Here is a 14082-nt window from a genome sequence, read left to right as displayed (position 1 = left end):
AGATTTTATGACATTTCTCCATGATAACGTGTGTGTGTGTGTGTGTGTGTGTGTGTCTTATCAAGCAAGGATTGAACCAATAGGAAAAAAGTAAAAAAAAAAAAAAAAAAAAAAATCTGGGTGTTTACTATATACCAGGCACTATGGGTTTTATCCCATACATCACCTCACTTAATCTATCCTCACAAAAACTCTGCAAGATTGGTATCATTGTCCCCATTTTTACAAACAGGCTCAAAGAAATTATTTTCTGAAGGTCACAAGTGTGACACCGGCAAAGCCAGTATTTGAACCAAGTCTGTTTGTCATGCTATATTATGTCATTCTTTACTGCTTCACTGAGGCATAAACGGTAGTTTAATGATAATCTTTCCTCATTCATTGCCCACACCCCTGACAAAATCTTTGATGATCTCCCATATATAGTTAGTTGGTCAATCTGGGGGGAAATGAGGCAGGGAATAGGAACAATTTTGAGGTTGAAGAGAAAGTGATTATAAAATGGCCTGCAATAGTGGCTGACAAGGAAGAATCATGTTTTAAAGCTGACAGGAGAGTTTACTCAATGTCTGCCATTTGTAGATAGAAATTACAGTGACCCTTTATAAAAAATAAAATACTTTGTATTGGAGAAAGCCCTTGCTAATCTTGCTAGTCTTGCTATAAATACAAAGTACAGCCCCTCAGCTAATACATTAATTTTGCTATTCTAGGCTATGTGTTGCTAACAGGACCACTGTGGATTTCTCATTTCTTTTCACTACTGTCCTCTGAGTTGCATAACTCATCCCTCTTCCAGATTTATGCTCTTTCAGTCCCACATTGTGTTCCTGTAGTTCAAAGGTCTTTTCTGAGTAGCAAAAGCATGAAACTGAGTGAAGTGAAGAGGGTTGGGAAGAAGCATTATTTGCATTTTAAGACAGAAGTGCCAGATACAGAGACAACTGCTGCTGCTAATGATTAACTGAAAAACTTCTAGGCTAAGAGAATTTTAAAACCATATACTAAGTTTTAAACTCTATTCTTCAAATGATTGCCAAATTTCCTGCTAGAAGAATTTAATTTGGAATAATTTTTGGTAGTTAAAAGTTGTTTGTCATTAATACCATTAAAATCCATGTGATTTAAAGTTGTAATATTGTAGTTACTATATTAAGTTTATGATCAAATTTAAGTTTTTGAGAAAAAAAATTTTAAGTCTCAAAGGGCCTTAGATGATCTTATGTAACTGTCATTTTACTGGAGAAAGAAACTAAGGCCTAGAATGGTTAAGTGACTTGCCCAGGGTCATACTTCTAACAGTGTTGGAATAAGCACTGGACTCTAGGATTCCTGACTTCCAGTCAAGCCTGATAACTCCATATTATCTCCCCAGTTTCTCTTACTCTCTGCATCTGAAACAACACATTCTCACTTAAACAAGAACTATACCAACCGGATTCCCAAACATTGCAATTTCTAGAGCTGCTTTTTAGGCAGATGGGGAGAAACAGCAACGGGAAAGCAAATTTTACAATTTCTAGTTTCTGAGATCTCTAGTTAACAAAGGCTAACACTGGCCTCTGTTAGTGTCTCCATTTTGATAGTTATGGCAAGTTTAAATTGAATAAATTGGAATAATGATGGAATTATCTATTCCTCAATCTTCAGATTATGTTTCTGGGAGTTACATGGATAAGATTACTTTTGAAGCAAGCAAGTTGCTAAGTCCTGGGCTTCAGAGTTATTATGCTGCAGCCATATGCCTATATAACTCTTTAAATCAAGAAGTACAACACAAAGCAGTAACTACCTCAAAGGGGACAAAAGAATAAATAAATACTAGCCTGCATGAAATGACCTAAAGCAGAAGGGAAAGGGAATTTTTGGTAAAGTCAATGGAGGCAAATTTTTGTAAAAGATGGGATACAGAAGACAGATGGAATGACTATGTGACATTAGACAAATACAATTTTCATCTCATCTTTAAGAAACTTTGCCCTTTCTGTGGGTGAGGGTCAGACAAAATTTATACAGTGTTTGAGTACTTATAAAAGATGGCATAAATCTGAGAATTAAAAGAGTTTGATTTGGTAACATTACCTTGTAACTTTAAATTCTTTTTGGAAGTAGGTAATATAAATTCTAAAAAATGTACTTTTAACCTACATGCCAAAGTTGGTATATATTATTCAATTTTTATAACTCATCAGATGGAGAAACCTTACCCTAAGACAATGAGTTCACCATATTTTACTGGTGCTTTAGATGGATGATTTTCTTGATCAGGAGAAAACATGAGCTTGGCTGTCTTTCTCAAATCTTTGTTCACTGGTCAGGAGCCTTGGGACACCTTTTGCATTATTTCCTAAAAGAGAAAAGTTTTCATTAATAACGTGAACAATGAATTTCAGTTTCAATAAAGATGTTATTTTCCAGCAGTCCTCCTGAGTACAATATTATACAAAGCATCACACGGTTAACAATGTGTATGACATTTTGCCCAATAACGGTTATACGTTAAAATATATCAAAAATGTAAATTTGGGTACTTTCACTTACAGGAAGATGGAGTAGATATACTTTTCCCTATTATTTCTGCTAAGTACAACTAAAAACTCTGGATATTATATGTAAAACATAAGAAGACTATGCAAAGTGGAGAAAAGGCAGACTAGGTAACAGACCTCAGAATCCAAGGAACAACATGGTGGTATGAGTTCTCTGGGTTTTCTTCTTGCCTAATATAACTCAGACTTGGAGCTAAAGAAGTCAGTAATCTGGAAATGTCAACTGGAACAGACAAAAAAAAAAAAAAGCCACAACAAAAGCTTGCCTCTCTAGCCAAAGCAACAAGAAAGGGACAACCTAGTAAGACAGAACACTTCTGACAATAACATCTCTAAAACCACAGAAAACACTGTGGCCCCACAACCTCCCACACCAACAAGAGCTAAGTGAGAAAACTCAACTTCCACCTTAAAAACCATAATGAGGAGGTCCAATGCCCAACTAGGGTAGTGTCAGGGTAGGCCAAGTAGGGAGCCAGGACTTGCATCCTGATGCCCAGGCATGCCCCCACATCTACCCCAGTGGTATCAGTGGAGACTATGTGGGGAACCTGGACTTTCACTCCCATCCAGCAGTAACAAGAAGAATCCTCTTCCCTCAGTTGTCAATGGAAGCTGAGTAGGGAACATGGACTTCAACATCCACCTGACAGTAACGAGGTGGCAACCCCTATTACCCTGCCAAAGACACATCAGAAAAAGCAAGTGGAAACAGAAGGTTTAGATAATATCCAGAGTTTCTGAATATAATAAGAAAATGTCTAGGTTTTAATAGAAAATCACTCATCATAACAAGAACTAGAAAGAGTTTTTAAAAATGTAAAAAGACAGTCAACAGATGCCAAAACTGAGATGATAGAGATGTTAGAATTACCTGACAAAGTTTTAAAAGTAGCCATAAAAATGCTTCAATAACCAATTACAAAATACACTTGGGACAAGTGAAAAAAATAGCAAAAAAAAAATAGAAGATATAAAGAAGCAGCAAATGACAAAATTAGAACTAAAAACTACATTAACCAAAATAAACCGTTCACTAGATAGGCTCAACAGCAGAATGCAGGAGATACAGTAAAGAATCAATGACCTAGAAGACAGAATAGTAGAAATCACCCAATCTGAACATCAGAGACAAAATAGGGGGAAAAAAACTGAGCCTCATGGACCTGTGGAACTATAGAAAAGATCTAACATTTATGTCACTGGAAACCAAAAAGAGAGAAGAGCAGAGCTGAAAAAGTACTCAAAAAATAATGACTGAAAACCCATCAAATTTGGAAAGACAAATAAAATTATAGATTCAAGAAGCTGAACAAATCCCACAAAGAAAAAACCAAAACAAATCTACACCAAGATACATCATAATTAAACTTCTAAAAAGTAAAGGCAAAGAAAATATCTTGAAAGCAGAGAGAAACACCACCTTATCTATAGGAGGAAAACAATTAAAGTCGACAGCGGATTTCTTACCAGAAACCATGGAAGCCAGAAGACAGCAGCATAGTATTTTTTAGGTGGACAGGAAAACTGGACAGGAAATCAAGACATTCTCACATAAGGGAAAATTAAGAGAATTTGTCACCAGCAGACCTACCATAAAAGAACGGCTAGAGGAAATTCTCTAAATAGAAAAGAAATGATAAAAGAAAAGAACCTTGACATATCAGAAAAGAAGTAAAAACATGACAGTGAAAATATGGGTAAATACAATAAGCTTTCTTTTTCTTGAATGTTCTAAATTATGTCTGATGTCCAAAGTGGAAATTATAACACTGTCTTATATGGCTCTAACATACGAAAAGGAAATATTTAAGACAATTATATTGCACTTCTGAGCATTTATTTCAGGAAAATGACTTATATTCACATAAAAATCTATACACAAATGTTTACAGCAGCTTATTTATAATAAACAAAAACTAGAAACAAGCCAGGTGTTCTTATCAAGTGAATAATTAAACTGGTACATCCATACCATGGAATACTACTCAGCAATAAAAAGAAACAAACTATTGATAAATGTAACCCAGATAAATCTCCACAGAATTATACTGAGTTAAAAAAAAACTAATCTCAAAAAGTTCCACAAATGATTCCATTTATATGACATTCCTGAAATGACAAAATTATAAAACAGAAAGCAGATTAGTGGGTGCCAGGAGTTAAGGAGGGTGTGGGAGTAGGAGGAAAGTAGGTTTGGCTACAAAAGGGCAACAGAAGGGGCCCCTGTGGTGATGAAAATGTTCTGTATCTTTATCAATGTCAATATCCTGTTGTGATATTTTACTACAGTTTTGCAAGATGTTACTACTGGGGGAAACTGGATAAAGGGTATGTGCAATCTATGCATTATTTCTTAAAATTGCATGTGAATGTATAATTACCTCAAAATAAAACTTTAATTTTGCTGGGCATGGTGGCTCATGCCTGTAATCCTACTACTTTTGGAGGCTGAGGCAGGAGGATCACTTGAGGTCAGGAGTTCAAGACCAGCCTGAGCAAGAGCAAGACCCTGTCTCTACAGAAAAACAGAAAAATTAGCCAGACGTGATGGTGCTTGCCTGTAGTCCCAGCTACTTGAGAGGCTGAAGCAGGAGGATTGTTTAAGCCCAGGAATTTCAGTGAGCTATGATGACACCACTAGCCTGGGCAACCAACAGAGCAAGACCCTGTCGCCCTCCCCCCACCTCCACTCCCCCCAAAAAAGTTTAATTAAAAATTATAAATTTTACACAAGTATAAAAAATAAGACTAACACTTCTAATAAGCCAGAAAAATCACTGCAATAAATAATTCCCCATACTATCATGTCTATTTCATCAGTAATTTTCTACATCTATTTCTTTTCCCTGACCTGTTACGAAGGCTTCAGAGCAAAATTCTTACTAGCTAACCCATAAAAGTCTCCTGGTTTTATACCTCCACCAGTAGGTTTCATAGGAAACTCATGAATAAAAAATGTCTAATTGTCTTTTTCTACAGTACAGTGAAATATAACCTATATAGTGTAATTTTTGGAGAGAAGGCAACACAGAATATTTGTAGTCAAATGAATAAGAATAAATTGAAGGAGAAGGCTTGCCATTCTGACCCTATTTAATCTCTTGGAAGTGACATACATATTCAGACTGGCAATTCAGACAAATATGCTAACGTCTATTGTCAGTAAATTCAAAAATAATTAAAGAAATAAAAAGTGCTTCAGAAATATTTCAAGAAAAACATTTCTTCCATTCAAATACACTAAAAATAACCTCTCATCTCCTTAGATAAACTTAAAAGATTACAAAAACCAATACATTGGTATTTTATGCCAATGTACATTGTAATTGTGAGACATTAGAATTATGATGAAATGTTTTACTAAGTAAAAATATACTGATCAAATTCCCTATTTGGGAAAAGACACATGCTAAGCTAACTAAAACCTTCAATGTAAAAATTTAAGAGTTTCAAGAAAAGTTAATCAAAGAACAATATGGGTTCCATGTAACAAGACCTTCTGACATATATGAAATCACACTTTAGCATATGAACATGTATTCATACCCTCTCATATACCCCCTAAGAAGCATTCCATTTAAAAAAGTTATACAGAAGATTAACTAGAGGCTTTAGTTGTGCTTTTCTTTTTAGAGAAAGTACTACCATCAAACATGAAAACACTGCTTCGACACATTTCTGACCAAGAACAGCAACAATTAAATTTTTAATAACATTAACTGATTAAAATTAAATTAATTTTAAATTCAATTAAATTTTAATAACATTGCTTTGCTTTGATTTGGATTCTTGTTTAGAATTACTTTCTATTTAAAGGATATGAGGGCTTTCCATTTATAGTAGCAAAACATTTCCTTTAAACAATAAGGTTATTTAAAGAAGTCAATTTAAATAGTATTAGTAAGTACATGGATATGGCAAAAATCTGAAAGTGTTATGTGACTGCCCATATTTGGCTGACATTAGTATATCACATGGCTAGCAAGTATTAATCTGCGTTCTAGTTCTGGCTCTCTGAACAAAGCAATCTGTTTCCTCATCTCTAAAAATGAAGAGACTAAAGTAGAATGAAGAGAATTTTGGAGTTGGAAAAAATATAAGCCACCATCTGGTCCTGACATAAGAATTTACAAGTAACGTCCATAGAGCATTATAGGTTTAATTTGATTGCCTCTATAGCAGAAGGAACAATTTCTAGCTCAGACAAGGAATTAAAGAATAAGAGTAGGGTTGGCATATACTCTCCATGTACTTTCTAGAACCCTTGGCCAAATTAGCCAAGAAAAACAATATATTTCCAAGCAGACATATTTTTACTCTGCATAGGTCCCTTAGAAAGCCTGATCTTGGGATATTTTACCAGTGACATTAAAGTTTCAATCACAGGACACACTCAAACTTGGCTTCTATTTCTGTATCTAATAATCTAAAACCTAAAGTAAAATACTTCAGTAGTACCAGTTATTTATATACTTAAATGACTCAAAATAAATAGTTTTCTTAAATTTAAAATGGTATGTAATCATCAACATATAACTGGCATTATTAAACTGCAAATAATGTTTTTATTATTGTTTATTAAGCTGCAAATAATGACAGCTATTTTTCATGGAACTCTTCATTGCAATTCTAATGCATGGTGATAGGTGATTGTCGTAAAGAAGTTGTTGGAGTCTTTGTGCGCTCTGAAGAAAGATTCATGATCTTCACAATGGTTTAGAGTCCTTAACAAAGCCTAGTAGCTAGAAAGTGCTTTTGCATTTACTCTCTTTATATATTCTATGTTTTAAAACTGAATAAAATAGAGAATGCTGCATAACGAATTCCTGAAGTTATGCACTTGAGAATTGGAAATGGATATGTAAACAAAGAATATCCTAATGTCTCACTTACTGCTCCACTTGTTGGTCTTCAATTAAGTTAGCTGGTCTGACCCCTGTATTTAGCCCTACCCCAATGTGATCTAGCACCAAGAATATGAAATAGCATCATTAATTTTATCCAAGACTGAAAAAAATGACACAGAAAATCTTTCTAAGCTAATAAGGCTGTTTTCTATAGTATCTATCACTTTGAAACTTACTTGATCCTTGAAAATTAAGCATGCTGATCTCATTGGCAAGAACTAAGCTTACCAAGTTAAAAAAAATTTTAAAAATAAATATATTCTGGAATAGTGTTATTTTTTGTATGGGTTGGGAAAACATGAAAAGTTATAAAATCTGTATTTTTTAGAAATAGTAGTATTAATTTGACTGATAAACATTGTAATCATTTGTTCTTTAGTCCAGTGAAATACAATTATTTTCATATCAAGTCTTCTCACAGGAAGACTTTCTGTAACATGTAACTGTCAGTTTCACCTAAAGAAGAAAAACTGGGAAATCAATCTTTGTCCCTCAACATAACAAAAGTTTTATTGTTTACATTGCACACAGCCTCTTGCTTACTACCTACTAAACACAAGTACAAAATTCCTGCCCTGAAAAATAAAAAGCAAAATACTAAGAGACAAAACATATCCTATGCAGATTGTTTACACAATCTTTTGAGCACTTCTATATTGGTGGGCAAGTGGGTAGGCATAAAGGGGTGCTGAGGGGAAAAAAAGGAAAATGTTTTAAAACACGAAAATGTTATAATGCTTCTTTATGATGAAAAACATAATATGCATTGCATATATTATCTCTGATGAAACAGATTTCCATCTACACCGAGTTCCCCTGTGGTTGATTTCAAAAGGATCACTGAAACAGAAAGACCTGCTTTGGTGTATTTGTGTTGGAACCATTTTATCAAACCAATTCAGCTGATGATTGAATGAAGATAAATTGATAGCAGTTTTCTGATGACAGTTTTCTGATAAGAGTGAAATTTTAATCACCTTCTCCCTTCTTTCACAATCAGCGGGAGTAACAAGCAGCATTTTTACATAAAAAGAGAAACACAATGGTGTCAGCAGTAGTAGTTGGAGTTTACTAACTTTCTGTTAGGATCTTTTAGCTTCTCAACGCAACAGTGAAAGAAGTGAAGTCCATGTTCCCCTTCCCAAGGTAAAGGGCAACACCTGCACACTCAGCCTCTCCTCCTAAGAGCCTAAGAGTAGCCAAATGACATGCTGATGGTCTAACATAGTGATAACTTATTTTCATCCTGATGGGAAAGCAATTAATGTCTTTGCCAAGGACAGTACTTGTTCCTCTAAACTGGGGTTTCTCAACTTGGGCGCTACTCACATTTTGACATTGTGGGGTGCTGGCCTGTGCACTCTAGGGGGTTCAGCAGCATCCCTGGCCTTTATACTCCCTAGATGCCAGCAGCATAGCCTAGTTGTGATAATCAAAAACATCTCACCTTGGTCCCCTATCCCCCACCCCCAACCCTGTGAGAACCACTGTTTTAATCTTGAATTGGGGATAAAAGAATTTGTTTTTAGGAGGGAAATTTCCTCTGTTTTTGGCATACTGCTTGGCACATAGTAAGGTACTTAATAAAAGTCTGCTTACTAACATGATAGTGATACTGATACCTTAAAAGTTTATTTATACTAAGCCTTGTGTCAGTAAAGGCAATAGTTTTGAAGGTAGCTGTAGTTTCAGTATTTTACTAGTATTGATAAAAGTGGCCAAGAGTGAGAATGGGAGAAAATTATCTTGCCTTGGTGGTAATTAATTATTAATGTTTCCGTGCATTTAAAATATTTTAATATTGTAGCTACCTCTCTCAAATGGTTAAAGGAAAGGGACTAGTGCTGGGGTGGTCACAGAAGTGGCTATTAGGCTAACGCTAGGTAGCCTGATGTTTAAAGAAAGGTTAATCTTAGGAGGCCACATAAGCAGCTTCTGAACCTAAGGAGTCTATACCTAGAAAAACTAAAAGCAAGCTTTGGAAAACATGGTGGACTCCTTTTAAGTCAAAAGAGGTGTCAATTTGAATCAATCTTGGGTTAAGGTTTATCTTGTACTTGCATAAAATGTTAATTAGCAAAATGCTTTCCCATAAGATTACTTTATTTGACCCTCACAACAGCCCTGTGAATTGGTAGGAAAGTCTTAAGTCCATTTTCCAGATAAGGGAACTAAGTAGGTCAGAAAGGCCAAGTACCTGGTTCAAGGCCAAAAAGTCCTAGCAGAGCTAGGACAGATCCACGTATTAACTCAACATACATTCACCCATTTAATTTCTATCACAACTATATCAAGTACAATATTTATCCCCATTTTATAAATTGGGAAACTGAGACTATCAGAAGAGAAGGTTTTCTGAGACCACTAATCCACAACCCAGACGAGGCTGAATGGGGCTAATTCCTAAATAGAATAAAAGACCCTATTATGGGACCATTGTAAAATAAAGCCTTAAACAAGTTACACGTCAGCATAGATTAGTAACAACTATGTGACTATGACTAGTGCTTTTTGAGATTATTTCAACCTTTGTCACTTCCTCAGTGCTCATTATGTTTGTCAATCATGTTTCCTGGTAGTGATCAACAATAAAAATGTCAGTAAATGGAGTGGACTTCGAATGCTTGTTTAAAAAATGAGGAGGGGAAGAAAAAGGAACCCAAGGGGGAAAAGCAGGGTATTGCACAAAGGCAAATTCCTGGTACCATCAGGAAGAAAAACATATATTAATACGTTAGAAGTGAGTCCAGGCTGGGAATAATGGCTCACACCTACAATTCTAGCACTGTGGGAGGCCGAGGCAGGAGGATTGCTTGAGCCCAGGAGTTTGAGGTTGCAGTAAGCGATGATGATGCCACTGCACTCTAGCCCAGGCAACAGAGTGAGACCTTGTCTTAAAAAAAAAGAAGATGAGTCTAGACATCTGAGGACAGAAGGCTTCATGTGATCCCTGAATGTGACAGCTAGCAGAAAAAACTACAGGGCAGGGCCGGGCGCGGTGGCTCACGCCTGTAATCCTAGCACTCTGGGAGGCCGAGGTGGGCGGATCGTTTCAGCTCAGGAGTTCGAGACCAGCCTGAGCAAGAGCGAGACCCCATCTCTACTAAAAATAGAAAGAAATTATATGGACAGCTAAAAATATATATAGAAAAAATTAGCCGGGCATGGTGGCGCATGCCTGTAGTCCCAGCTACTCGGGAGGCTGAGACAGGAGGATTGCTTGAGCTCAGGAGTTTGAGGTTGCTGTGAGCTAGGCTGACGCCACGGCACTCACTCTAGCCTGGGCAACAGAGTGAGACTCTGTCTCAAAAAAAAAAAAAAAAACAAAAAAAAAACCACAGGGCAGAATTCCTGATTGGGGAAGGGGGAGTTGTTTAAATACAGTCTTGCCACCCTACCCCAAAATAATCACTTAATTCTTCACACCTAGAAAATGTATTTTAAATGATACCACTAAAAACTCATTTATTATCCCTGCCCATTCTTGGCCTGTATTCAACAATTTTAGATTACCAAAGTTCCTAAAGTGATAATATGCTTCTCAGAAAGCAAGACTAGAAATCCCCTATGGTTTAACCATTGAAATCCCAAATAAAATTCTGCATACAGCAGCAAATTCAGTGGGATTCGACAGTTATTTGGAACAAAAACAGGATAAAGGTATATTCATGGGAAATTCTATCATTTTCTAAAGTCAGCAACCAACACTGGTAGTCCCTTTTGATAATGGCTAACACCAGGTCTGTCTCAGTGCCAAGCACTATTCTCAGTCAGCACTTTACATGTATTAACTGATTTAATCCCAGAACAACCTTATGAGATAGGAACTATTATAACCCTCATTTTATAGATAAGAAAACTAAGATTAAAACTCAAACTCTAACACTCTGAAACTGCTGAAATGATTCAGTTTTAAAGTACAGCCATATTCCATTTTATTGTGCTTTGCTTTATTGTGCTTTGCAGATACTGTGTTTTTTACAAATTGAAGGTTTGTGGCAACCCTGCATCGACAACTTTATCAGTGCCATTTTTCCAATAGCATATGTTCACTTAGTATTTCTGTGTCACATTTTAGTAATTCTCACAGTATTTCAAACTTTTTCATTATTATTTTATATGTTATAGTGATCTGTGATCAGTGATCTATAATGTTACTATTGTAATTGTTTTGAGGCACCACAAACAAACCACAAACAATGCTCACATAAGACAGTGAACTTAATGGATAAGTGTTGTATGTGTTCTGACTGCTCCACCGACTGGCTATTTTCCTCATCTCTCTACCTCTCTTCAGGCTTCGCTATTCCCTGAGATATAATACTATCGAAATTAAGCCAATTAATAACCCTACATTGGCCCCTAAGTGTTCAAGGGAGAGGAAGAGTTGCAAGTCTCTCCCTTTAAATAAAAAGCTAGAAATGATTAAGCTTAGTGAGGAAGGCATGTCACAAGCCAAGATAGGCCAAAAGCTAGGCCTCTTGTGCCACAGTTAGCCCAGTTGTGAATTTTAAGGAAAAATTCTTAAAGAAAATTAAGTGCTACTTCAGTGAACACACATGATAAGAAAGCAAAACAGCATTACTACTGACATGGAGAAAATGTTAGTGGTCGGGATAGAATATCAAACCAGCCATGACATTCCCTTAAGCCAAAACCTAATCCAGAGCAAGGCCCTTTCTTTAATTCTATGGGTGAGAGAAGAAAGCTGCCAAAGAAAAGTTTGAAGCTAGCAGAGGTTGGCTCATGAAGTTTAAGGAAAGAAGCTGTCTCCATAACATAAAAGTGCAAGGTGAAGGAGTACAAGCTTCTGTACTGATACAGAAGCTGTAGCAAGTGATCCAGAAGATCTAGCTAAGATTGATCATTGATGGAGAAGGCTATGCTAAACAACAGATTTCCAATGCAGATGAAATTGCTTTCTATTGGAAGAAGATGCCATGTAGGACTTTCACATAGAGAGGAGAAGTCAATGCCTGGCTTCAAAGCTTCAAAGGACAGGCTGACACTCTTCTTAGGGGCGAATGCAGCTGATGACTTTAAATTCAAGATCTCAGGGCCCTTAAGAGCTCTGATGGAAATGTACAAAGAGATTAATGTTGTTTTCATGCCTGCTAACACACATCCATTCTATAGCCTATGGGTCAAGTAGTAATTTTCACTTTCAAGTCTCATTATTTAAGAAATAATACATTTTGTAAGGCTATAGCTGCCATAGACAGTGATTCCTCAGATGAATCTGGGCAAAGAAAATGGAAAACCTTTTGAAAAGTATTCACCATTCTAGACGCTATTAAGAACATTAGTGATTCATAGGAGGAGGTCAAAATATCAGCCTTAACAGGAGTTTGGAAGAAGTTGATTCTAACTCTCAAGGATGCCTTTGAGGAGTTCAAGACTTCAGTAAAGAAAGTAACTGCAGGTGTAATGAAAATAGCAAGAAAACCAGAGGTGGAGTCTGAAGATGTCACTGAATTGCTACAATCTTATAATCAAACTCAAACGAATAAGGAGTTGCTTCTTCTGGATGAGCAAAGAAAGTGGTTTATAGAGGTGCAATCTACTCCTGATGAAGATGCTGTGAACGTTGTTGAAATGACAACAAAAGATTTAGAACATTACATCAACTTAGTTGATAAAGCAGTGGCAGGGTTTGAGAAGACTCCAATTTTGAAATAAGCCCTACTGTGATTAAATGCTATCAAACAGCATCACATGCACACTACAGAAAAATCATGAAAAGAAGAAACTGATACAGCAAACTTTACTGTTGTCTTCTTTTAAGAAATTGCCACAGCCACCCCAACTTTCAGGAACCACCACCCTGATCAGTCAGCAGCCATCAACATGAAGGCAAGATCCTATACCAGCGGAAAGATGACAACTTGCTGAAGGCTCGGATGATTGTTAGCATTTTTTTAGCAGTAAAGTATTTTTAAATTAAGGTATGTACATTTTTAGACGTAATACTATTGCACACTTAATGGACTACAGTACAGTTATAACTTATATATATATACAGTGGAAAATCAAAAAATTTGTGTGACTTGCTTTACTGCAATATTTGCTTTATTGCAATAGTCTAGAACTGAACCTGCAATGTCTCCAAGATATGCCTCCATGTGTGTGTGTGTGTGGTGGGGTGGGGTGGGGGATGGAAAACAAAACTATATTGGGAAACTAAATTAAATAACAAACAAAAAAACCCCCAACTCCTTTCCTACTTTAAGATACTACAAAGTGAGAGCTTACATAATTGATGCTATTGTCCTAATGGGCTATTCTATTAACAATGATTAACTATTTTGATTTTCTCAGTAATTCTATCAGTTGTTTAACGCTGAGTTTAAAAGGGTTTTGGATAAAATTTAAACTTGGAAAAAAATGAATAAAATGGATTTTCCCCAACCACTTTACACCAATACCAACCTATGAAATAAAAAATGATCATTGTTTGTTTCCAGGAGTATATGATATTAATTTTATGTAGGTTATGAGCTCTCCCCCCAAAAGTATTGTTTAGTGATTATTTTGGACCATTAAATTACTTCTAGAAATAGAATAATCTGAGTTTTCTCTAGTTCTTACTTTTATTAAAATTCTGACCAAGTTACATGAATTTG

The 14082-nt window shown here is 35.9% G+C and overlaps 1 protein-coding gene across 1 annotated transcript in view; it reads right to left on the bottom strand.

The window, feature by feature from the left end:
- PELI1 (pellino E3 ubiquitin protein ligase 1) overlaps positions 1 to 14082 on the bottom strand; it is a 58214-nt gene that overhangs the window by 12456 nt on the left and 31676 nt on the right. The window contains exon 2 of the mRNA XM_069494190.1: positions 2208 to 2347. Coding sequence (XP_069350291.1) covers positions 2208 to 2278 — 71 coding nt within the window. The 5' untranslated portion in view covers positions 2279 to 2347. The remainder of the gene's footprint in view (positions 1 to 2207; positions 2348 to 14082) is intronic.

Source organism: Eulemur rufifrons, chromosome 19, assembly GCF_041146395.1.
Source record: "Eulemur rufifrons isolate Redbay chromosome 19, OSU_ERuf_1, whole genome shotgun sequence".
NCBI classification, from domain to species: domain Eukaryota; kingdom Metazoa; phylum Chordata; class Mammalia; order Primates; family Lemuridae; genus Eulemur; species Eulemur rufifrons.
This window is presented reverse-complemented; position numbering and strand designations above follow the sequence as displayed.